Below are 25583 nucleotides of genomic sequence, written 5' to 3'. Positions count from 1 at the left end.
GTCTGTACTCCCAGGCAACCAGAGGACACAAACATTCTTATTTTGCTGAAGGTTGACTTCACTTGAAAATCTTTGAGTTTCTTTGTTGCTTTCACTCCAAGGTCATTTTCTGACTGAAGAAAGTAATAAAGGTGATGTATAAGTAAGAAAAGTACCACGAGTGGGGAAACAGCCAATCACACAGCTCCCTCCTACTGATGTGAAATGTTTTGTTGGCCGAGTCACTGCTGATAAAGATGTTGCTGCTTTTGGTGCTTAGAAAACTGCAATAAGGGCGCTACAGCAGCTAAAAAGGCAAGGGATGGCGATTTATCACATACAAGCTAATGACTGGTTTATCACATTCGATGTCTTCTGATCCTCTGATATATATTCAGGGATTTGAATGTTTGCTTTGGATAGTGTCTGTGCTGTGAACTCTTTGATAGGCGGCTATTTAAAGAAGATCGGATATGCATGTGTAAGTTGTGTGTATCGGATCTGTTTATTGAGTCGCAGATGCCAACAGACTCAATTGACTGATCCGCAAGGAAAGTAATGTTGTGGCAATGGACTCTCTTCAGGTGGTGTCGGAGAGTTGACCAAGATATTGACCAAGATAAGGACAATACCTCCCATGCACTCCATGATGCGCTTGCCAGTCACAGGAGCATGCTTAGTGAACGGCTGAGATCATCAAAATGCACCACTGAATTACACAGGAAGTCACTCCTGCCTTATTTATATAGCTCCAATTTTAATTAATTAATGACACATTTAATTGATTATTTATGATATATTTAATTAATTAATTTTGGCGCTCAATAGCCTCCATACTAAAGCTGCTACCTCTGAAAATTCTTTGAAGAACCCTCCAGTGATCCAGTCACTGATCCAGTCCCTCACAGCATGGGGATGCATGGTCCCTCCGCCAAATGTCACCACGAGGAGAGAAGGTACTGTAGATGTTTTTGTTTTGAGTAATGTTTGATGTACTTTCTGTATGAAGGTAAATATGTTGCAAAATGGAAGAGCTTGCAGAATAAAATGTGAGAATTAAAAACAAATCTGAACTTATATTTTTTTTTGAAATTTTCACTTGTAAAAAGTTTTCACATGCTTGTGTTTTAAATTTACAGTTACAAAAAAATATGAATAAATGTGGAGATTGACACTTACACAGATATACTGAGAGCTTCAAACTTGTAATTCTGGTTTTATTGATATTTATTTAATTTCTTTTACTATTTTCACAACTCTGATCACAGCCTCCCGAATCAGTTAAAACAGCTGCTCAGTTGCGTCCTCTTGAGTCATAAATTCATAAATTTTCGTACTGATTTAAAAAAAAACAAGTTGAAATTTTTTTTTGCACATTCACATATTTCATTCTACAGCCTCTAATATTTGGCAGTATATTTACCTTCATATATCTGCTGCATTAGCGTAAAGAAAACAAACATGTTTATCTTTGTGAAAACAGTGATAAGAGTGTGTTTGCCGTTCAAGTTTCTGCTACGATGACACAAAAAATGATGACACATTTCTAACGGTTGGCTCATGCTCATCTCACATAATTTCTTATGGCCAGACAGACGGGTTAGTAAGCAGGTTATCTGTACAAAACAAATGCCCGTGTGTGGGGCAATAATTCGGGTAGTCATTAGGTCAATTTACATGCTGAAGAAACTGTACTTTTCTGTTGTACCACTTGAGGCTTGGGCCTAATTATGTAATAGTTCTGCACTTGTTTGTTCCTGTTGTTTCTGGTCTTTAAGAAACCTTTAAGAAACCTTCTTAAAGCAATAAATGTACATTTATGGAAAGCTCTCAAGTGTTCTGGCTGGAATGGGCAGGTCTTGTCTTCACCTTTAGGTGGGGTCTTTGGTTTCCTGTCTTTCACCCACTGTACCTGCTTCCTGTCATTGTCATCAGGAGCAGTATATATGGGGCTGCTTGCATTCTGCGGGAGAATGCTTCAAATCAAAGTTTATTTCTATAGCACATTTTGAAAGACCAATAATGATCATCGAAGTGCTTCACAGTCGACCACAAGACACATAAAATTCGGGACAGAGCATAACAAGCAAACAGGGAAGAAAAAACACTTTTGCATAGAGCAAACCAGATGAAGGTCAAACTAGTTTGATTCAAAAGTAAACAAGTGAGTTTTTAGGTGCAATTTGAAAGATTGGATAGACTCAGACATGCGACATGCAAGTGGAGGGACACAGTAGATAAAGATTGCTAAAATTGCCAGCTTTGGCAGCCTGTGGCTACATCCAAACTGTGCTGGGTTTTAATTTGGATGCATCCAGGCAGAAGAGAAGTTGAAATAACAGAGAAATAAAAGAGATTACAGGAGTATATAAAGACTTTCACATGAAAGCAAAAGAACAAACTTTAGCTTCCCTTTATCCTTATTGTATTTACTCAGTAATAGAGCAAAATGTATATTTATCCTGCACAGTTGATTGCATTTTTATTTGTAAGTTATGAAAATTTAGGATTCTCAGTCCCATTTTGTCCCATGCGAACTCAGTGTTTGTCCTATGTTTACTTCTGAACACCCTACAGCATAAAATGGTGAGATACAGATAATAATGTCAATCTGTAGACCTGCACAGTGTGGTGAAGCTATTGCTGACATAGGCTGCCCAAACATTTCTAGATATTTACATAGGCGTGTACGTTAATGGGTTAGAAATACCTGGGCAAAGTACAGAAGATGTTGTGAAATAGCCGCACTGTTCATAAGTTGTTCTGCTAGTCTCCGGTTTGGCATTTTGGCTCTTTCAATCATGTGTGTTGGTTTTTTAACCAATCATAGGAGCTTGTTATCAGCTTATACTAACAACTATATGCTGGATAGCTTAGCTTGAAAGATACCTTTGTAATTTACTGTGATATTAAAAACCAGTTAGATACTCAGTTTAAACAAAAAATATATATATTAAAAAGAGGCTTAAAACAAACTGAACAGCAAGCCCCAGGAAAATCAAAGAAGTTTTTTATTGTTTTATTTTTTGACAATAAACAACGAGAAACGTACGGGAAGCGAACCCATCTGTCACTTAAAATGACCACGTCCTTAATTGGGCAAAGATTTGAATCTTAATAAAATTTGAAGTGGATTTTATTAATGTACTTATGTCACATAACTTCTACAAGTTAAAAGTCTTGCACAAGCTCACATCCACCAGCTCCCTTCGGCCGTCCATATATCAGACTGTACGCGCGTTCCCAGGTGCTGTGACGAGAACAACGCGGAAGTGAATTGTCAACAGTCCAAAGAGCCGCTGAAAGAAACTATCCTCCGTCCAGACACGATGGCAGAGGGAAAGTCTAAATGTTGTGCTGATTGTTCCTATTATATCCTCAAATTCATGCTGTTCTTCTACGCCTGCTGTTGGTGGGTGAGTACAGACACGATTATCCTAAAACCTAGAGTGTGCGCTTTGTTTGCTCGGAGATCCCGGCTGGCAGGGAGGGAAGGCTGGGTGTGTTTGTGTTTGTGTGTGCTTGTGTGTTTATCTAATGCTTTTGATTTGTGGGTATGCGAGCTCCGGTCAGATCCGTGGGGTAGACAAAGGGTGATCCGGTCTTATTTCGTTTTTCTAATAAAACCATGGGCTTTGTAAGCTACACCTGTGGACGGACAGGTGCTGTAGGATATTGCTCACAGAAACCTTCCGCCGCCACACCCTCCTTGCGTACCTTTACCCTACCCGAATGAGAACTGGGTAAATAAAATAAAAATAAAATAAAAAAACAGAGAAAAAAAGGAAGAACGGACGAGGCGTCATTTTTCACGCAGGAGTCTTGTGTCCTCCCGTGGTCACTGTACCACAGTACGGGTCATGTGGACCGATGAGCCACATGTAAATCAAATGACAGTGACAGCACTGCAGCAGCGTCGCTTCAGTAGTTTTTTTTATTCAATCTGCTGACCACTTAACTCCACGCAGGCTATCAGTAAAGTTTCTGTTTTTCTTCCGTAGAAGTTATTTCAGTGTGTGGAGCATTTTTATTTTATTTATTATGTTTGTTTGTTTGTTTGTTTTTTTTGGGGGGGGGGGGGGGGGGGGGGGTTGTAATTGAGTGGCAGTGTGAGATCAGGTCTCTGACACGCAGTCCGCTGCACTGCTCCTTGCTCTTCTTGTCTGATGGTTTGGATTGTTTGGGGTCACTGATGCATTGAAAAATTATATGGAGACATTTTTTTTTTTCTGCAGAAGCTCATACTGACTTGGAGGAAGAACGCATTAGAGGATCTGAACGGAAAATGATCAGTTATGATGAAAGTATTACATTAAATGCATTTAAAAAATCCACCTAAAAGTTATTTAGACTTTTACTTTTATTTGTTTACATTTAGACTGCTGCTGTGTAGGTCACTGATGAAACACTGCAAATGAGTCAAAACTCTCCAGCCATCATCAGTCATTCCCATCGAGGTTCCTCAGCATAATGCTGCCTCTAGCAGACTTTCTGGGAGTTATCTTGTTTTCCCTTTAGGATTTTTCAGGAACGACAGACATAGCCTGCCTGGAAATGACCTGCAGATTATCTTTTCCAAGTGTGTGTGTTTTAGTGTTAAAGCCATCTGAGATAAGAGCGGGAGTGTATTGTAGCTTCTTGCATTAGAACAGTTTAGGCCAGTTTAGCACATGCACATACACGGCAGAGTAAAACTTTGCAGATAGTAGTCCAACACTATCTACTTTTTTTTTTATAGCTATTTTTGGGAAAACCACACAATCTCCCAGACAGAAGCACCTGGAACTCCCCAAGCAGAGGAAGCTGAGTGTCCCAAATGATTTTTATGCCCCTGTGAGGACCCACACTTAATATAGACACTGAAGGTTTTCAAGGTTTAATAAAAGTAGTCGTACAACATACAGTACCCAGTTTGTTTCAGTTTAAAACGACCAAAACACATACCCTTTTCATTAGTGTCATGTCTACATTAAAACTTGCAATTTCCTATAAAGAAATTTTTGATTTAGCCTTCTACATATTGGATCTATATTTGAATAAAATGGTGTGGTGGTTTACACGTTTGCCTAACAAGTAAAATATCTCCTGGCTGCTTTCTGGGTGGAAACACAAACTCCAGCTTCAAACTCTGCCAGATTAAATATATAGAGCAACCTGTTGTAATGACGCTTTGTGATTAAGAAAAGATTTTTTTGAGTGGCTGGAAGCCCACCTTTATCGTTGCTGTCATTTGATCTGGGGCTGTGAAAGTAATTAAATTTGATTTTTAATTATGAATTTGGCAACCAACAAATAAAACCATGAAACCTTTGAGAAAAACTTCAGTCTGACAATGCTGCTCTCATTTTGATGATGGAATGATTGCTACAGATAATAATAATAAGTCTCAGAGCAGACTGTTCACCTGATTTTAGTCATATCATTTTTCAGAATAGAAGTATATCATTATATATGATCCCAGTTTAGTTGACATGTTAGCATAGTTTTGTTCTTACATTTCTCCACCTTATCTTTTACTTTAATAACCAGATATATGGGGGGGGGGGGGGGGGGTATAAACAATGGCTAATTATTAGATCAATAACGCATTGAGATATGCCAATTCTGATATAGTTACAACCAAAGCGTCACATGAATTTAAACAGTTAGTCTACAGTTTTCAAAGGATGTCATGTTGGTTGTTGAGCTGTAAATAAACTTTGACCTTTTAGCCATCTGTTTAATTCAGTCTTACTAATGCTTGGCTTAAACTAACACAGAGTGTTAGTTTAAGCCAAGCAGAATTTAAATAAATGTTAACACTAAAGTGGATATACTATGTTTTCCTTTGTTTTTGTCATATATAAAAATATTGTGACAGTGGTAGATGGAGGTCATTGTTTGCTTCAGTAATCCCTGTGAGCAAAAAGCTCAGGCTGAAGTCTAAACTCTGTTTCAGACAGTGTCTTTTTTCTACTCTTGGTTTTCAGAGAGAATGGATATCCCTAATATGGTCATCTCAGGCACACGGCTCTGACTGCGGGTACAGAAACCCCACTGACCCATTCTTTAAACCTTTTGCTTATGAGGGTCAGCCAATCAGAAGAAAGTTGTCTTTTTGCTTTAGTAGAATAAAATGCAGTGCTGGAAATCAACGTTATAAATCCGCTGACCAAGTTTTCTAAACACCTGACAGGTATTACAGCGAGACAAGTTCAGTACAGCCAGGCCGGTTGGAAATGGGTATCATGACAGTAATTAACAACTTAAGCCGGGCTTTCCACTTCAGGTCTCTGCACATTTGCATTAAAAGGGACATTTTGTGGGTCATGTTACTCTTTTTTTCCATACAAACTTATCCCCATGATGTTATCTGATGATGATAAGTCCGATAAGTAAGTGATTAAGAGATTCTGAAGAACAAAAATATAGCATTAGAATGCAAAACTTTTGCAAATAAGATGAGATTAATGCAGCAGAAAAATCATTAATCTGTGCATAGCGTGTTAAACATTTTAATTCAAGTTAATTATTTTATCACTGAGTGCAAGCTCAGTCCTGCTGTTTATTTCTAGAGCTCTGAAACTTAAAACTGGATGCATTTAAACTGTTACTGCCCCATAGGATAATAAAGTAAACGTGGAAATCTCTTTAGCTTGTAAACAGATTAAACTGAAATTCATTTTATTGTTTGAACAGGTATTCTTTGTACGCTCTGTGTTCCTCTAGCAGATGAATAGAAATTGATACACGCACGTTCCTGTGACAATGTGTTGCTTCATTCATTGTTTTTAGCAAAGCAAAACTTAACAAGTTGCACATTTAAAAATTGTTTCCCCACCAGAGAATGTAGTTCCTGTGGCACATAGACACAGAAAACTTTAAGCTTGACATCTGGTTTTTCCACAGGTTCTTTTCTGTAGACAAAAGTAGTGGATCAGTACTGGAACACAGAGTTCATGCACACAGAGTTGTCCGACCAGTAAAAACTGGGCCACATTAGAGTATATTGACCATTTGATCCCGAAACAATAGCCTTACTTGCGACTATTTTTTTTTTTTTTAAAGGCAGTAACATGAAGTGATATAATTTAGTTCTTGAACGTGATGTTTATTTCAACAAATACCTCCAAATGGGAGATATGACTGCAACAGTTTATACTGCTGGCTTACAAGCTTGCCTTTTTTTTGTCTTCCTTTCTGGGAAATACTGTATAACCAACCATACAGCTGCTCCCTCTCATAGATGATGTGATAGACTGTATATTTTTGAAGACAGATGGCTAATTGACACTTGGTGCACTTAGAAAATTCATTTATTTGTCTCTTCTGTAAGAACCTTTTGAGAAGTTAATTTGCGATGGGAGGAAGCGCAAAAAGGAGTAGAACGGGAGGCAAAGGCATAAGACTCAGTAATGGGTTTATTATGGAGAATGAATGCTGCCTTGATAGGGAAGGTGAAACAGATAAACATGTTATATTTACTTTGATCCCGCTGCTCGTTGACTCAGTCACATTAATAAGATATTTTTTTGCCACATGGTGCCTCTGAATAAAGAGTTCTGGCACATCCTCCTGGAAACCTAGACACAAAGATTGAACGCCAACAGCGATTCTCATAAAATGTTTCATGCAACAGGTGCTCAAATTTTTTTTTCAGTTCACCGCATGATGCTACAGTAATCATTTCACACTGTAATATAATATAATGAGTAATGAAAACAACAAGTAATGATGCACCAGTTGGTTTCGGAGAAACAGAGGACTCTGCAGTGTGAGTACTCTTGTGGTGATTTACTAGAATTCAGAGCTTCACTTTCTAAAATGTCAGTCGGTAATTTAAACCACCTGTAAAAGAAACTCGAGTGGGTTACTTTCAGATCTCTTTGTGCTTCTTCATTTGGTTTTGTTTTTCTTTTGCTCTTAATGACCTGTTTTTCACCCCCGTTAAGCGTTTTTGCAGAACAGGATGTGCGCATGCTGGCTATCAACTGCTTAGAGTGTAAATGTCCAAACAATGCGGTGTATATTTTGGAGGAACAATGTACAGAAGATGATGAGTCATTTCCTGCTTACTGTGGGAATGATTTAACCCACATTAGGACAACAGATTAATCTCCATTCTGTATTCAAATGGAGAACAGTTGACAAAGAGTAAACGCAAAATTAAAGCAAAGCTCGAGGGTGACGAGAATGCCTCGGGTCATGTTTAACAGTGTTTAAACGCCGCTTTGATTTGAATTCTTATTCCGAAATTAGCATGAAGTGAAATAATGTAAACAACTGATTAGGAGGACAGAACAGAGGAGCACGACTGGAGAGGTGCAGAGAGGATTTGTCAGAGGTTTTGATTGCCGTCTGTAATTTGTCACAAATTGTTTGTTCCTGTCATCTGAATCTTAGAGAAATGTAAAAGCAGCTGGAGTTCTTCCAATAACCTTCCCAGCATGTTCCCAAGTTTGCTGCTTTCTTTCAGTTTGCTGCGTGAAGTTATTTGCTGCTCTTAACTTTTACTTACCCAGTGAAGTTTGACTGAGCTCACTAAAACACAGGAAAACGCTGGGATGTCATATTTTTGAGTTTTTGTTGCGTTTACTTTGAGACCATTAAAACATTCATCTGTAAAGCCCAAGGTACAAAATTTAAAAACTCAAATGCTAGCTCGTGCCCTGGTGAGATCTCTGTCCTACAGTGTTGGAGAGAATTTTGGTCTTTACCCAAATCGTCCTCATGATGAAGGTCAAATTTGTCATTTTCACTCTTGACACACCGATTTAATATTTAATCCAGTCTAATATTTTCAGTGTTAATACATCTTGCATACAATCATGATCTCATTAGTCATGAGCATTACTTATCTTCCACGTAAGTCATGACTTGGGTCTTCCTAACACCAATATCCTGAAATTAGGATCACGGTCAATGCAATGAAATGCTGATATATTCCCATATTTTCAATCTTTAGATTTCTATAACAGACCATGTAGTTGTAAAACTCCTGAACGCATATTTGAAAGTGATCACAGATTGTTCTGGTATATTCACCTCAATGATGCAATGCTCAGAGAAATTTGCAAAAAAACTCAAGATCTACGTCACAGACTCCACAGGCCTCAGCATGCTACAGTTTAAAGTTCATGACAATACAAAAAAGACTGAACATGTATGACTTGTTTGGAAGGGTTACCAGAACAAATCCTCTTCTCTCTAAAGAGAACACAGCAGCACAGTTGGGTTTGCAAAAATGCATCTGAACAAACTACAAGGTTTCTGGACAAGGTCATTTGGACAGTCGAGGCCAAAGTGGAGATGTTTAGCCACATTTGGTGATTAACAAACATCTCATAGGAACCGTCCACTAGTGGTAGAGGGCTGAAGCTTGATTTTAACTTCTTTATATGCCAGAATACTCTATCTAAAAGTGAGGACATCTTTCCAACAGCTTAAGCTCGGTTGAAATTGGCTCGTGCAACAGGACAATGATCTCAAGCACAGAAAAAAAAATCTTCAGCAGAAGATGTTGCAGCAGCCCATCCCATCCCAGTCCAGACCTGAACCTGAATACATAACTGGATGCCCACAGTCCTCAGTGAACTGAAGCAATGTTGTAAAGAAGAGTGAGCCAGAATTAATCTGCAATGATGTAGCAGACAGAAAAATTGTCTCCAGAAAGCATCACAGACCCTTTCGCTATTGGTTTAGCATTGGCTTGAGGTCAATATAAACACACAGATCTGCATGCATATTTATTAGCCTTTTTTATAATTTGAGGGGTTTTTGTAATGCATATGATTATTAACCAAAGGACTAGACAAAGATTCTAACATTATGTGATAAGGTACATCAGTGTAAATTCATGGAAACGTGGTATTTATATCTGGTACACTTGCCTACTGCGTATTAAAGTCCATAGTGACAAGGAATAAATGTGAAAGATGGAAATCAATGCAATAACTTGTGAAAAGAGATTTTTCATCCATAGCATGACCTTTTTAGAGGAAAGCTCATCAAAGTTTTTAGAACTGGCTGTCTGGCCACAATTAATAAATATGCTAGAAATTTGAGACAGGTTAGTAAATTGTTATGTTATTTGTTAGATATTTACATCTGGGGAACAAAATCCACATTTACTGAGCTGCTGGACTGGCTAAAAATGGCCTATGATGTCATTCTGAATGTAGATGACAAGATTTCCCTTTCTCTCAGATCTAACAGGTGCTCTGATTATCACTGTTCATAGGGAAAATATGAGAGCCAGTATAGTTGACAGATATTTGTTAGTTCCATGTTGGTTTCTGATGCTTAACTCTGCTTTAGCTTTAAAATGTCTCCAAAAGCTAATTTAAATTAGAACGCGATAGCAGTGACAATTATTAAGTTACATTTCTTTTCCTTTTCTGTATGTGCTGTGTCTGCAGATTGTACCTTGGTTTCAAAGCTGCACTGCATGCCTTTATAGCTGTGAGCTGCGTCCAGTAATAGCACCACAAAGTTGTTTTAGCAGAGCGTAATAGGTTATAAACTACCACTTGATCTTGGCCTAATGCCCTGAAACTGTTGCCGAGCCACCTGCAGCTAAGTGCATGATGATAAACAGTGTGTGACCTGTTTTATTTTATTTTCCCGAGTACGTTTGTTAGAAATCTGTTTGCATGAATCAGAATGATCCTCAAACAAGACACACACTTTGTGGAGATTATCACTCTCGACTGTTGACATAGTCTATCCTTGGCAGAAATTTCAAATTGCTGTTTAAAAGGCTCTAAGTGATCTCTTCTCCTCTTGGCTGAATGGAAGCAAGTTCGTGGCGTACAGGCCAGCGGCCAGTAAGAGACCATAACAGACACCAAGCAGGGACATGTAAGGGAAAGGCATCATGGTGGATTATAAACAGTGTCGGACCTTCTGAAATCTGCATATGCCCCCCTCCCCCTCCCCCTCCCTCTTATTCTCTTTTGCTGTGATGTGCTGTGCATCTCACAGGATGGATGAAATCAGATTGGGAGCGGGGTGGCGGCAAACAGCAATTAGCAATATGTCATACAATGGTGTTTGCAGAAGCAATTTGCCGTGGTTATCCGATCATTTAGTTTGCCTTTCTGCTCATGCCATGCATTTCCCTCTGCCTCTCGCTCACTCTCTCTCTGAAACATTGCTACTTTGACATTTCTGTCCACAATAAGCCAACAAGGCAGAATTAAAACAATGTTTTCTCCATTTCCTCCTCTGATCTATTCAGTTCCAGGGATAGCGCCAGGTGGCTTTACACAAATATCCTAAATTTGTCTGTTTACAGCATACCTCACAAGCAAAAAATTAAACCAGCTCTTCTATGTTTTCTCAGCAGCAGCCTTCCTGATAACAAGCTTCAATTATTATAGAAAAACAACAATTTCATTAAAGTCATTGCTTTGAAAATAAAATGGGAAAGGTTTTTTTTTTTTTTCAGGGTACAGAAGAGAAAATGCTTGTTTTTTTGGTAATGGATATGTGGGTGAATATTGCAAGAAGTCGTGCTCATTTTAACCCTTCCAGCATGCAAAAACAGACCAAATAACTGAAATCAGTATAAATGGATTGTTGCTATTTGGCCAGTTTCCACTTCAGCTGCCTGATCCTATTTCAGGACGTGCCATGTGCTATTTGGCAGTCAGTGAGTTTGTATAAATGGCTCTTTTAATTTTAATTTAGCCTGGAAGTCATCGTTGAAACACACTTGGTCATTTAAATTTGTTTCAGCAAATGCATAGTTGTCAACATTTAGCTGCTGTTATTGAGAAACGCTGTTCTCAGACTGAAATTTAGTTCTATATAGTGCTATGAAAAAGCATTTGCCTCATAACTGATTTGTTTTTTTTTTTCTTGTTTTGTTTTGTTTATTTGCATATTTTTCACACTTAAATGTTTCAGATCATCAAACAAAGATGACGTGAATAAATACAAAATGCAGTTTTGAAAAGGGGGAAAGAAGTTACCCAAACATACATGACCCCATGTGAAAAGTAACTGCCTCTTAAATCTAATTCTGCCACCATTTGTAGCAGCTGCTAAAGAGTCTTTCACTTCCATGTGCAGGAATTTAGGCCCACTCTTCTTTGCATACTTGTTTTAATTCAGCAACACTGAAAGATTTAAAGAACGAACAACCTGTTAAAAGTCAGGCCAAAGTATCTCGCTTGGATTTAGACGTTTCGTGACACTACCACCATCCTGCGTAACTCTTGGTATGATGTTCGTTTTCATAAAAAGCTTCATCAGTTTTACGCCAGATGTAACGGGACTCGAACCTTTCAAAAATGTAAACTTTTGTCTCGTCAGTCTATTGAATATTTTACCAAAATCTGTTTCTCAGCTGTTGTTGAGTTTCTTTAGATCACAGCATGATGTGATGCTTACTGAGATCCCTGCTTTCACTGTCACCTTGTTGAAAGTGCTGCAGCTGCTATACCATCTTTAAGATAACTGCAGATGAGTTAGTGAAATCGTACTTCAGAATTGGTTTTAGTAAAAAGGAAATTATTTCTTCTTTAGCACATAAACACAGTGTGGTGATAAATAGAAGGATGCCGAAAAGATGGTGCAGAAAGCTACAAATAGTCAGAAGGAAAGTACACAAACCTGAAGGAGTTGGCCTGATTTGTACACAATGAAATAGCTGGCAGTGGACAGATGCAAGGATATTGATGGTCACACCGTCGTGCAATAGACAGGATGTATGTTAAATCACAAGACACAATCAGATGGCTGATCAGTTTGTTTCACTAACTTATTTACACAAGGCATAAAATTATCACTAATATATATAGATTTTTTTTTAATGTTGCCCTAATACTCCTTAAGAAAGATGTGACCATTTTACAAACGATAATGATCAGAAAGTGGGGATACTTCACAGTACTTTATTAGGTAGATTGATATGCATAGAATAAGCCAAATATTTGAGGTTATATGGTTCAGTTTGCTCAAAGTGTGTCTGTAATAAACAAATAAACATTTTCAAAGTGAACCATAAGAGTATAACACACACACAGGCTTGCTTTGACACAGTAGAACAGCCTGTCGTTTCTAAAGATAGGATTCAAAACAGCGTCACGTGAGGTGGTGATAAGTTTCCTCACGGTGTCATTTTAGATGCAGGAACCTGAGGATGTCAGCACTGGAAACACCGCTGTAAGGGAACAACAACAAAAAAACAGTTTTATATCGAGACCGACCACTCATTCAGACGTCTACACACTTGACCCGGCTCCTCTCTGTGCAGGGGATGTGTTGTGTTAAAAAAATAAAAAAATACCCCCCCCCCCCCCCCAAGTAATTTGGGTGAGCTGACCCTTTGCGCTCTCCCCTCTCTCATTTTGCTCCTCCTAGACTTTGACAGGTTTGTTTGCTGACTGCTTAAATAGCTTCTGCCACTGTTAATTTGACTTAATTGACCTTTTGATTAGGGTTCTCATTAACAATTCTAATGTCTACATAAGAGTCTTCTTGTGATATATTATTCAGTTGGCGTGCAGCAGTATGTGGCTGTTCAATAGTGCTTCTTTCACAACACAACAGAAAGAATAATGGAGCTGTTGGTCTTTATATGTTTAAAAATATACCTAAGTTGAGGTATAATTACGTGAACCCACTCTAAATGGAGGTTCTTGAGCTAAATCGGCCTTGCAAGTTTCGCTTGAATCGAATTGAAATTTATAGCATTGAGCACAAAAAGGGGCAAAAAACCCACAAATTTCTGTCGAGAAATGTAATTTGCTATTTGTGAAAGTTTGCTTTGTCCATGTGATACTGTTCTGTTTCACAGGATCATCCTGCTGAGCTTCCAATTATCAGTCCATAATGCCAGTGCCCTGTTTCGTTTCTACCCATCTTTTGTCTTTAATGGAAAACTCTAGCCTTCTCCATCCTGAACGTGATGACTTTGTATGGATGATTGGTTACTTGAGAACTTAAAACTGAAGATTGAAGAGAACTGAAAGAGAAGCAATGACAAAGACAGAAAAGTGTGTATTTATGGCTGTGTATAAACAATCTAGGCAATTTGCTTCACAGCACTGATGGTTCTTAAATGTTCTTTTGAATTGATTGTTGAATTATGTTGGAGTAATGTGGTGAAGGGAAACTCGAACAAAGACACTGTGTGTGCGTGCATGTGTCAGGCTATACAAAACTTCAGAGAACCTAATTAAGGAACTTTATTATTTACAATAACAACGCTGAATTATCTGTTACCATAGTCCACTACAGTCTGGCCCATAGTCCACTACAGTCTGGCCCATAGTCCACTACAGTCTGGCCCATAGTCCACTACAGTCTGGCGATTATACAGATTATAATTGCTATTATTTATTTATCATTTCTTCTTCGGGAGAAATTTCATACCCTTGTAGCTCTACAAGGGTGTGCCTATAATTATGTCAGTGTTTGCCAGGATTTCTTTTGTTGTTGTTTGATAAAGAAACTATGAAAACGCTTTGTACAATTGGTTTTAGAAATGGACAAAAACACTTTTGCTTCTGTATACCACCAACATTCATGATTTGATTGAGGTGCAGACTTTATGCTTTATAGGCATATAGATTTTTATGCTTGTTGTTGAGGTTTCTGTCTAAATCAGACAGACTCACATGGACCGTCATCCATAGACTGTACATGAGAGATTGGGAGACTGGCACAGCTTACTGGTGTGAAAAGTGAAGTCAGTGTGAAAGTACCTTTAAGCTGCATTTTATAATTATTTGCTTTAGGGTGAGGCTACCATGTGTTTACAAACTGCTATAGTATGAGTGTGCAGTGTCTTGGTTTCTTAGTCCGATTCACCTCCTGGTCATCACATACAGTGTGAGGGCTACACTAACCAACAGGTGATGTCACAGCAGTTACATTTATGTGAATACGTTTGTGTGACTTGTTATTAGCTTACTGTAGATGTATCCACTGTGGCCCATCTTTGTGGTTGCAAGGAGTGGTTGTTTGAGTTCTTGTTACCTTCCTGTCAACTCAAAGCTAATTGGCCTTTCTCCTCTGACCTTCAGCATCAACAAAAATCCAAACCTATCTGTCCCTGTGTCGAAATATTAATTGCCTTATTGTTAAATCAAGCATTGACTGTGATAACCACATTTTTTGGGGAAGCAAAGTTCAATTTCACTAGCTATATCCAGCCCTGATTACTGCTGGACCTCCTGAATCAAGAAATGACTTAAATAGAACCTGTCGGACAAAGTGATGTTGCTGTATTTTCCTTCTAATATGTATGAACTTAAACTTAAGTATTGTATGCGTCTCTTTCTCTGTTGTCTTTGAGACCTGGTGGTCTAAGCACTTTCCATTTTTTTTCCACCTCAATGTTCCCTGCTAAGTGGTAGCTGACGAACATGTAATTGTGGAAATTAAGCTTTGGCCCACTGAATGTTTTATTCTCTTAGTTATATTTAAATCTGCAGAAACTGAGCGAACCTAGAAACCTGCTGGCTTCCCATCATGTTCAAGCTGATGACTAATCTGTCCTAACTGCTTCTCTTGTGTGTTTCCAGCTAATAGGCGGATGTATCCTGGGTATTGGCATCTATGCAGAAGTAGAGCGACAGCAGTACAAGACACTGGAGGGTGCGTTTCTGGCCCCATCTATAATCATGATCCTACTGGGCATCATCCTATTTGTTGTTTCATTCATTGGAGTCTTGGGTTCCCTGAGGGATAATATAACTCTATTGAAAGTGGTGAGTGGTGAAGTATTGTAAATTGTCTTTGCATCATTGTTATTTGTAAAGACGCAATGTTCTGTGGTGGGGCTGGTGAGCTGTCCAGGATGTACCCTCCAGACCTCCCCGTTCTTCCACAATGTGCCCCCCCCCCTTCCCACACACACACACAGTTTAAACTAAACCAGTGTGTCTTACTTTCTGGGATTTAAAGACAGACAAACAAACATAAAAAGCTGTTACTGGATGAAACTGGTCGAGAGTTGCATGATGCTGCACCAAAAACCTAGTTGGAATTGCTTTGCTAGCAGATCGTTTGCTTATAAGATGCCAACTTGTCTGCAAACACCTTCCAACTGCATGTTAAGCAGTACTGAAACTGCGAAGAGTGTGACACAAACCAGAAATAGAGATTGTTACGTTTTGAAACATGTTTGTTTCACTGGTAAAAGCACAACTTTTACTTCAGCTGTAGCAACGTGCTAGCGACCAAAACAATCAATAGGAGGTATTTGGTGCAGCATCACATTTGCAACTGATTTCATCGCCAGCAACCAGTCAGACAATGTATATTTTCCCTAGCGACTGGAGGATGCTCACACCGGTCTCTAAGCTGGAGTGAGTAATGGCTTATTACACTAAGGAGAGAGAGTCATTTGACATAATGTACTAAATGTTCGCTTCTGTTGTGTACTAAAGCTATAGGAAGAAATGCAATGAACTGACTGGTGAAAAATCAAGACACACTGTATTACAAATTACTTAATAAGCAACTAAACAACTGGAGTCACTGCCAGATGCATGAAAAGACAAACTTGTGAAGATGGCATCTATATTCAGGATTTTATGAAAGCACAGAGCAAGACCAGAGTTTTCTGGTCACTGGTTGCTTTAGAGATTAACTAGGATTGAAAGGAAGGGTCTTTCTGTATGGACACAATACACAGAAACTGTTAAAAGATGCACACAAAGGCACTTTAGAAAACATTATCTCAATTGTTTTTTTGTTTTTGTTTTTTTGTTTTTTTGTTTGTTTTTTGGGGGGGGATGCTTGAACTCATTAGAACAACGAAATTCACATGTAAAGTGTATAATATGTCATTTCTCTTCTCTTGTCTGGTGCACCACAGTTCATGTACACCCTGGCAGCGTGTCTGCTCCTGGAGCTGGTCGGAGCAATCTTGGGGCTGGTGTTTCGCAACCAGGTGAGTTGCCTAAAGTGTTAATCAGTTCCCTACCATTTTGAAACGCTCTGACTTCAGCAGGTGGGCAGTGAAGGCATGTGTTTTATTTCACGTAGCAGGGAGCAAGATAACAACCAAAGCAGTCTGACACTGACAGTCGGCTTACCACAAGGAAGAGATTCACTCTAGCCAAGAAAAGTAAAGCCACATTATGTAGTTTAATTTGATTTCTGAAGTCTTATTCTCTTTAACATGAGATAAAGCTGTTAAAAGCTGTTTTCCTGTGACCAACAGTTAAACAATACAATAGATTAAACTTGCATAGATCAGAATTTATATGTTTAAAAGACTATGTAGAATTATCAGTTGTCTATGTGATATTTATGTCATCCTTCACAATGTCTCTGTATTTTGCACTTTTAATATTTCCCTCTTAAGTTCTCCTGTTGGTCCTGCTTACGGTCTCTGCCTTATAATTTCTGGCTTCTTCCAGCATAGGTCATCATGTCTATCAATACTTTTTCAGCCAGAAAGGAGCAACTTTACATGACTTAGAAACTCCAAATAGTTAACATGTAAAGAGTGGAAAGTTAAAGTCAGTGATTGTTGGAAATTACTGTCGTTTTGAATGTCAAACTGTCTGCAATAAGGCACTGCGGGTGGGTGATTCAAAATGCAGGGTCTTGTCTAATGTAGAGGCCCCCAACCCCGAAGTGTAGAGCACCTTTTAATGAATCCTGTTTAGACAAGAAAACTCGATTCCCTTTATTTGCTGTGCTGTTGGATTCCCAGAGGTTTTTCCTGCTGCTGCGTCGTACCAAGAGCTTTTAATGGTGCGCCATTTAAAGGCAGTTGTTAATAAAAGCAACAGAAATTGAGGCTTAATCATCAGGATTGTGATTTTTATTTTGTAATCCTTTTTTATGGGGAAGGCTCAGTTTTAAATGAAGTATAAAGGGGACCAAAATGAGACACTGTGGGAGGCTCATTTGATTCATCAACAAATTCTTAAATTAAAAAAAAACAACAAATTATGGCTGCATGTTGTAAAATGTATTTTATATGAAACAAATGATCAAACATCCACCTCTTAATGATTTAACTCTATGTAAATGAGGCATCAGGGTTCTGTACTCCAACAACACTGTTTATTATGCTTTTATTAAAATAATGAAAATTGGTCCACTTCACATGGATTAAATTTGATGTTATGTAAACAATAATTTTCTGTATATTTAAAATAAACTTTGTGGCTCAAACTAAAGGAGGTTGTTCAAGCAGAATTACAAAAAAAGCCAAGATCTGGATGTAAAAATGTCGTTTTTGTTGTTGTTTGTTTTTTAGTTAGTTTTTTTAATTGTAATCCAAGCCTCTCTAGATGAGAGGTCTAAAAAATAATCTTATAAAGTTAAAGCTGCAGGGTTGTTTTTTTTTTTTTTTGATCATAATTACTAAAGAAGGGCTAACAACAGAAGGTAGATAAGCCAGTAAATCTAGGGTCTATAGTGTCTGAAGTCCTCTTTATCAAAATTACCATAACAGAAATAAAGCAGGAAAAATAGACCCTCTGGACCCATCAAAAAAAACAAAAACACAAAACCCCTGCACACACATACACAAAACACAAAATAATTGAAAAACTGTTCAACCAAAAATTACCGCTGCACTGGCTGGACGGTGTGTAGAGGAAAGGAAAGCACTCCAAGGGTCCTGCCCCCTCTTTATTGCTTTTCAGTTAATCACACCAGACCAGCTACACCTGAGAGGAGAACACAACGCACCGTGAGTCACAGATCATTTACACACCATAACCGGCACAAAGGGGGAGATAACATTGACATGACTTATCGCCTTCTCATTTGCATGTTACAGCGCCGTGTTCGTTAGGCATAAAATTCCTCATATAATTTTGTTAAATAAAAACCTTTTGATAATTAATTTTGAGGGGAAAAAACAGGATGGTGTTAATGGTTATTAAAATTACAGAATAAGTTTGTTAGGTGCTTAGCCTCTAGTCCTGCCCTGAGAAATGAGGTTTGCACAGAACACAACTGGCGGAGGATGATGACTAATATGAGCCATGATCAAAACAAGATTCACGTTAATCAAGCAAACTTCACCAATTCTCTGATAACATCAGATAACAAAACATGGGTTTTCTTTATAAATAGCTCACTCTCATAAATATCTCGATGTGGATTTGTAGGGAAGAGCTTAAGAATCCTTCTGTCCTCTGCTGAGAACAACTCCACACCACATAATTTTGTCCACAGCCCCGCCCAGTTTTAATAAATTCTGCCAAGTGGTCTTTGCCTAATCTTTCAGACAGACGGGTAAACAAATGACAATGGAAACTTTAATTTCCCTGAGGCTCAACCCGTTTTGACGATAAAGGCTTGTTTTATTTAAATCTATTTTAATTTTTATGTCAGAATATATGACAGAATAGAATAGAATAATCCTTTAATTGTCCCACAAGGGGAAATTTGGTTGTAACAGCAGCCAGAAAGACACATATACAACAAACGGGACACAGAACAGAAACATACAAAGTTTTTCTTACATATTTACATCAAGGACAATGGTTACTATAAACAAAGTACTGTTATTAAATAAAATTAAATTAGCTACAGATAAGAGGCAAACCAGGTTGTAGAGCGAATCGGTTGATTAACTTATTGCAGTTACAGCGCAGATGTAAACATCTATGCTTGTTGGGAGCAGTTCTGATTGTACAGTCTGACAGCTGCAGGGAGGAAAGACCTGCGGAAACGCTCCTTTATGCATCGAGGATGCAGCGATTCCCTCACTGAAGGAGCTCTGCAGTTCAGCAACATTTACATGTATGGGGTGGGAGACTCTGCCGATAAACCGCTGCTCCAACATACATCACTGTAAAAAATGACAGATGCCACCAAAGAGTCATAGAAGGTCTTTAAAAGTGCTCTCTGTACTCCAAATGACCTCAGCCGCCTCAGCAGGTAGAGTCTGCTCTGACCCTTCCTGTAAAGAGAATCAGTGTTGTGGCTCCAGTCCAGTTTATTATTCAGGTGAACACCCAGGTATCTATAAGAGTCCACTATCTCAATGTCCACTCCCTGGATGTTCACCGGTGTCAGTGTGGTGGGTCTGCGTCTCCGGAAGTCCACCACCAACTCCTTCGTTTTCCTGGCGTTGATCAGCAGGTGGTTCTGCTGACACCAGTCTACAAAGTCCAGAGTCCACTGTCTGTACTCTGAGTCGTCCTCACCTGTGATGAGGCCGACTATGGCAGAGTCGTCAGAGAACATCTTTAGGTGGCAGCGTGGGGAGTTGATGGAGAAGTCTGCAGTGTAGAGAGTGAAGAGGAACGGTGCCAGCACAGTTCCCTGTGGGGCCCCCATACTGCAGACCAGCGTATCAGAGACACAGCCCTGTGACCTCACATACTGCAGGCGTTCTGTGAGATAGTCCAGTATCCACTGGGACATGTGGAGGTCCGCTCCCAATAGCTCCAGCTTGTCTCTCAGAAGTCGTGGCTGGATTGTGTTAAAAGCACTGGAGAAATCAAAGAACATATTTAAACTATTATAGCTTTTTGTGTTTAATATTGAACGAGACCAGGCTTTTCAGATGTATTGTGTTTATTTTTCTGTTGAGCCCCCTAACATAGATGTAAGATCGATATGATTTCAGTTTCTGTGCTGTATATGTCTTATGTTTCTGTGAAGTATTTCACTTAAGCTCCAGTTGACAACTAAAAGGATTGTGGCCATGTGCGATGAACACATTTGAAAACCAAGATGGTGATAAAGTGGCAATAAGAGAGATTCGGTCTGTTATCAATCTGTAGTTAGCAATTGCATGTAGTCTGTTGGTGGCATCATGATTAATAGTGATAGCAGCTGGATAGTGGAGTGGAGCGGGAGTCGCAAGTTCGATTCCCACCCGGTATCCAGTTAGTGTCCTGGCTAGCCCCCAGCGGCTACATATGCAGCTTGTCCGCAGGTTGGACACAAGCATTTCACTACATGTTGTACTGTGTATGTGACAAGTAAAATTTCCATTTTTGTTGCTGATTTATCAAATTCAATCACAAATCTGTTGCTGTCTACAGACACAGAAAATCGCATCTACTAATTACATCCAGCAAGAGCCTCTTAGACGTGAAACTGAAATTCCTCCACCTCCCAGATGACATTCTTTGTTAATGAAGCTTTTCACTTCAGGCTCACGAACATAACATCTGGGACTTGACTCTTTGTTTCACCCTCCTCTGCTCAAAGTTGTACAACTGAAGGTCACCTACTCTGGTCAGAACAGAAAAGGCTCCACTTGTGTTGAAAAAACTAATTAATCATTAATCTTTTTGAATTTGAGTTATATTTATTTAATTCCCTCACTATGTTCTGTGTGCTGCTCTTTGAAACTTTTGAACATTAAAGGTTACTGATTGCATTTCAGGTCTGACACTCTCATGTAGGAAACATAGAAATTGTTTTAATTGGTTGCCAAATTAAAGTGAAATTAATTTCACTGATTAACTGACTGATTCTTAGTGATACACTGGTCACATTTTTAATCTGTTCAGTGTAAAACCAACCATAACAGATTTCCATTTCCTGCATCACCATCTTAATGCATATGGATTTTCATGACAAGGCGTACTTTTACGATGTGGCTCAACAGGTTGCACATATAAAATGTTGAGAGCACAACAGAGATTTCAATCTTTAAAAGAATCCTTGAAAATGGGCCAAGTGATGGAGTATGTAGACTTTCAAAAAGACATTTTGAAAGTCTACATACTTTTTTTTTTTTGGCTTCCCATTTTAATTAACATCCTGTTTGAGGAGATGATGCCCTTTGAGCTCTCATTCTACAAATGTGCACATTGTACTTTGGTTTAAATGTGGGTGCCTTGTCCCAGTACATCCATTGTCAACACCTGAGATGTTCAAGAGGGGAAGAAAAGAAATGAAATGAAAAATTAAATCTCTTTTAATCTCTGTGGCTCTAATGGAGGAGGCTGCATTCTCAATTTGTTATTGTCGGCAGTGCTTCAAAGAATGAAATAAAGGAACAATATTAGGCCTAAGTAAAGGGTAAAAAAGAAAAACAGCGCTTTGTCGCTTTCATCGCCAATGAACTATAAATAAGACTAATGTATCAGAAACAGAGTGGAGAAATTAGTGGAGTAAATGAACCGTTCCCTGAATGAAAACATTTAATGAAAAGCTCTCAAAAAATTCTCTTAAGAGACCTCCAAATTATAAATATTTATGCCAAGCAACTGTATAAGCTTATATATTCAACTTAATGTAACTCCACAGCACCAGATTGTGACTGACAGATGTGAGTGGTCAAGCTCTCTCTCATTTTAATATCCTGGTTCAGTGAATCAGTCACCTTGACTTATGATAGCATTTGCTCTCAGCAGGCTCCTGTTTGACACACTGATTGTTGTGTAACAAAATACCCTTTAACATAGACGGTATTTTGGTACACAACACACACAATTTGAGATACAATTGGCTGCTTTTTTAAAAATGTAAGTAGGAGGAATAGAAGCTCTAACATAAAAAAAAAAAAAAAAATCAAAACTGTTTCATTGATAATAATTTTCCACAGTCAAAGCTCTTAAATCCCCTAAAATGTTGATTAAGCTCAAAAAGTCATGATTATGTTTGGTCATTAAAGCTTAATGCAATTCCACATTTAACCCTGAAAGTCACACTACAAATAAAACCTGCAGCTTCTCCTTTCAAAAACATGGGTTATATTCGGCTCCGCTTTTATTTGGAGTTGTGGCTTCGTTTTAAGGCTAACAATGTCCACATACTGTAACTGTTGGGCAGCATGCAGTGTGCTATTAAAACAGGATGAGGACAAATACATCACCATAAATGGACTACCGCAGTTTGGGCCGGCACGTCCTCTAAGCAAAAGACATTTCATACAGCACCGAAAATGGCAACTAAATGGTTTTTGACACATACAAGTAACTCTAAAGCTCCACTGACAGATGTGATAATCTGACTTTCTCCTCTCCTGTACTATTCACAGTTTTGCTTTCTTTTTCTAACTCCCTCACAGGCGGAACGTTTATTGAACAAGAACATTCGAAAGGGCATAGTAAACTACTACGATGACTTGGACTTCAAAAACATCATGGACTACGTTCAGAATAGGGTAAGACAACTCTTAATTTCCTGTTACTTGATAAACGTCACCTGTGATAAAGTCTTTTTTACATACGGACTGTATTAATCACCCAGAAACCCTCAGGACTTTAAAATAAAGTCAGAAACCAAAGTTCCTTGGCTTGACTTTAGTAAATCCCCATAAATCCCCAAATACACAACTTTAAAGGATGAATAAATATTACAGCCTATACCTCTCCATCTGTACTAGGAGTGATTTTTTTTTTTTAGATCACTGATCTGTTTTAATAGTTTTAAGGGTTAAAGTTATGCCCTCTAATCTATAAATTATAAACTAGAATTAAAGACATGCTTCATGTGCTCTTAAAGATGCGGTAGAGAGTCAGGTGTTTAGCTTTTTTTTTTCTCTCAGTAGGTGCATGTTGTTGTTATAATCCCTTTAATGACGGCTATAATGTGACAGCCAAGCTAGTTAGACAGAACTAGTATTAGCTGGTAAATATCCCGGTAAACACTCGCATCCTGTTATGGTCATATCTAGTTAAAAAAACTGATGAGGCCAGTGCGCAGAATATGGGTGAAGTCACAGTAATAAGTTAAGTTAATCTCCTGCAGTAGAGACAAAGCCTGATTATTATTGTAAAGCTGAGGATTTTTTATTGTTTTAAAACTGCACAACCAGTGAACCTGAATCCTCACTGAAAATTTTTAGTTGCATTGCTGTGCATGACCATCAGAGCACACCGAGCCGCCATGCACACAGCCTGAAGCTGGAGAGCTCTTTCCCAGCTTTTATCAAGCATATGGTAATGCACTGTAGGGGACAGCGGACTGGTCACACATTGAAACTAGCAGCCAGCTACAAACTCTGATTAGCACAGGAGAGGGGGCATATGTTCTGCACGCTACAGGCCTTCATCATTTTAAGGATTGTGGATTTGTGGCCTGATTGCGTGATAGTTGCAGGCTGCTTGAATTCCCTAAAGCTATTGTGTCGCAGGTGATTTGGTGGTTTAGAAAATGGGCTGAATTTTTTACACAGTTGTGGACTGGCAGATTTAACAGCATTTGAGCATTGTCCATGAAAGCTACAAGAAAGATCTTTGTGTGCATTTGGTCAGGTCCAGGTAACTGATAACGGGTGTTTGTAAAACTTTCTCAGGATGAGAAACAGTTTATGCATGTCGATCTTTGAATGGAGGATACTGGCTTTTGCTTTGATGGGGCTTTGTCTCTGGAATACACCGAGCACACCCTGATCTGTTACAGGGTTAACACAGAGGGACAGATGATGGTTCATGTGCACAATCATACTTATGGACAATTGTGGAATGACCAGTTAATCTCACATTAGAGTCTTTGGATTGTGTGAAAAAACTGCACTACCCAGAGGTTACCAAAGCAGGGGCGAGGACAGGCAAACTTTACTCTATACTAGCTGGATGTGTAAATTGATAAACAAGGCATTTATACTGAGAGAACTGTTGCTCACTTGATAATTTCTCTTTTTTAACCAATCGCTGTAAACCCTAGAGATAGTTGCGTGTGATAATCCCAGTAGATCAGCAGTTTCTAAAATACTCAGACGGGTCCGAATTGCCTCAACAAACATGCCACCTTAAATCACATTTCTTCCCTATTCACATGTTCAATTTGATCTTCAGCAGGTAATTAACAGGCAGCGGAACAGGCCTAATAAATCTGGTCAGTTTATAAAGAGAGAATGCAACAAGATTTTTAAAAATTAATATCTTTCTCTTTCACAGAGAAGGTTTGTTAATGCTGGAGGAAAAAACATCTGACAATAATGCATGTGCTTAGTTGGTTAGGACAATTAGTTTGGTGTATTTATTTTTGTCAAAGATCAGCAGCACCTTGGTTATGCAGATCTTAGTTGTAGAAAAGCAGTGCCGATTTATTATCTGTCAAAACATAAAAGGAGACTCTTTTCTGTTTTGGCAGCCGATTCATCCAGTGACATGTTTGAAGAACTTTATAGCAGCAAAGATTGCTTCAGTGATGTTAGAAAGCCTTTTAACAAATGTCTGTAAAGTTTTTTTTAAAGCTGCTTGCTGGCCCCATTGCCCTGCTTTTAGAGAGATTAAGTGTTTTTCTGAAGAACTTCAATGGAAAACCATGTTTGAAAAAACAAACTTGGAGGGTACTGAGACTATGTTCTGAACTTATTTTTGTTTGTGAGAACGGTACCAAATTCAGTCATGCATTTGTGTTTGCGTCGTGTAAATGGTGACATTTTTTTCTGTTCCTTTCCTATAAGATTTAAAAAGGCGTCCCTTTGTTGTCGGTGGGTAAGTGAGAACAACTGAATAGGAAGTTTAGGTTGCGTTTGTCTGTGAGCAATCAGAATATTTCACTGCTCATACCAGGTGTGTGCCCTGTGAGCACAGTTGTGTATCCAGCAGTGTTTTTAATGTTCTTTTACATTATAAAACCATCTATTTTTTATTTTAATGTGTTCTGCGTAATGTCATCCCGTGTGCCCGCTGAACTCTGGAAAAGCTCATATCCAGTAAGAAGAAAAAAAACATTTCTAATGTGTTTAGATGGCACCTCCGTCTGTACTGTCAGGTTAT

At 38.6% G+C, this 25583-nt stretch overlaps 1 protein-coding gene across 1 annotated transcript in view; it reads left to right on the top strand.

The window, feature by feature from the left end:
• The first annotated feature begins 3226 nt into the window (after nucleotides 1–3226).
• Nucleotides 3227–25583, top strand: part of tspan15 (tetraspanin 15) — a 39256-nt gene continuing 16899 nt past the window's right edge. Inside the window, exons 1-4 of the mRNA XM_087837082.1 lie at nucleotides 3227–3395; nucleotides 15495–15680; nucleotides 16793–16867; nucleotides 22922–23017. Coding sequence (XP_087693208.1) covers nucleotides 3309–3395; nucleotides 15495–15680; nucleotides 16793–16867; nucleotides 22922–23017 — 444 coding nt within the window. The 5' untranslated portion in view covers nucleotides 3227–3308. The remainder of the gene's footprint in view (nucleotides 3396–15494; nucleotides 15681–16792; nucleotides 16868–22921; nucleotides 23018–25583) is intronic.

Source organism: Neolamprologus brichardi, chromosome 1, assembly GCF_056152115.1.
Source record: "Neolamprologus brichardi isolate AB-2024 chromosome 1, ASM5615211v1, whole genome shotgun sequence".
Lineage (NCBI taxonomy): Eukaryota > Metazoa > Chordata > Actinopteri > Cichliformes > Cichlidae > Neolamprologus > Neolamprologus brichardi.
Note: the sequence above shows the minus strand (reverse complement) of the source record. Positions and strands in the feature narration are given on the sequence as shown.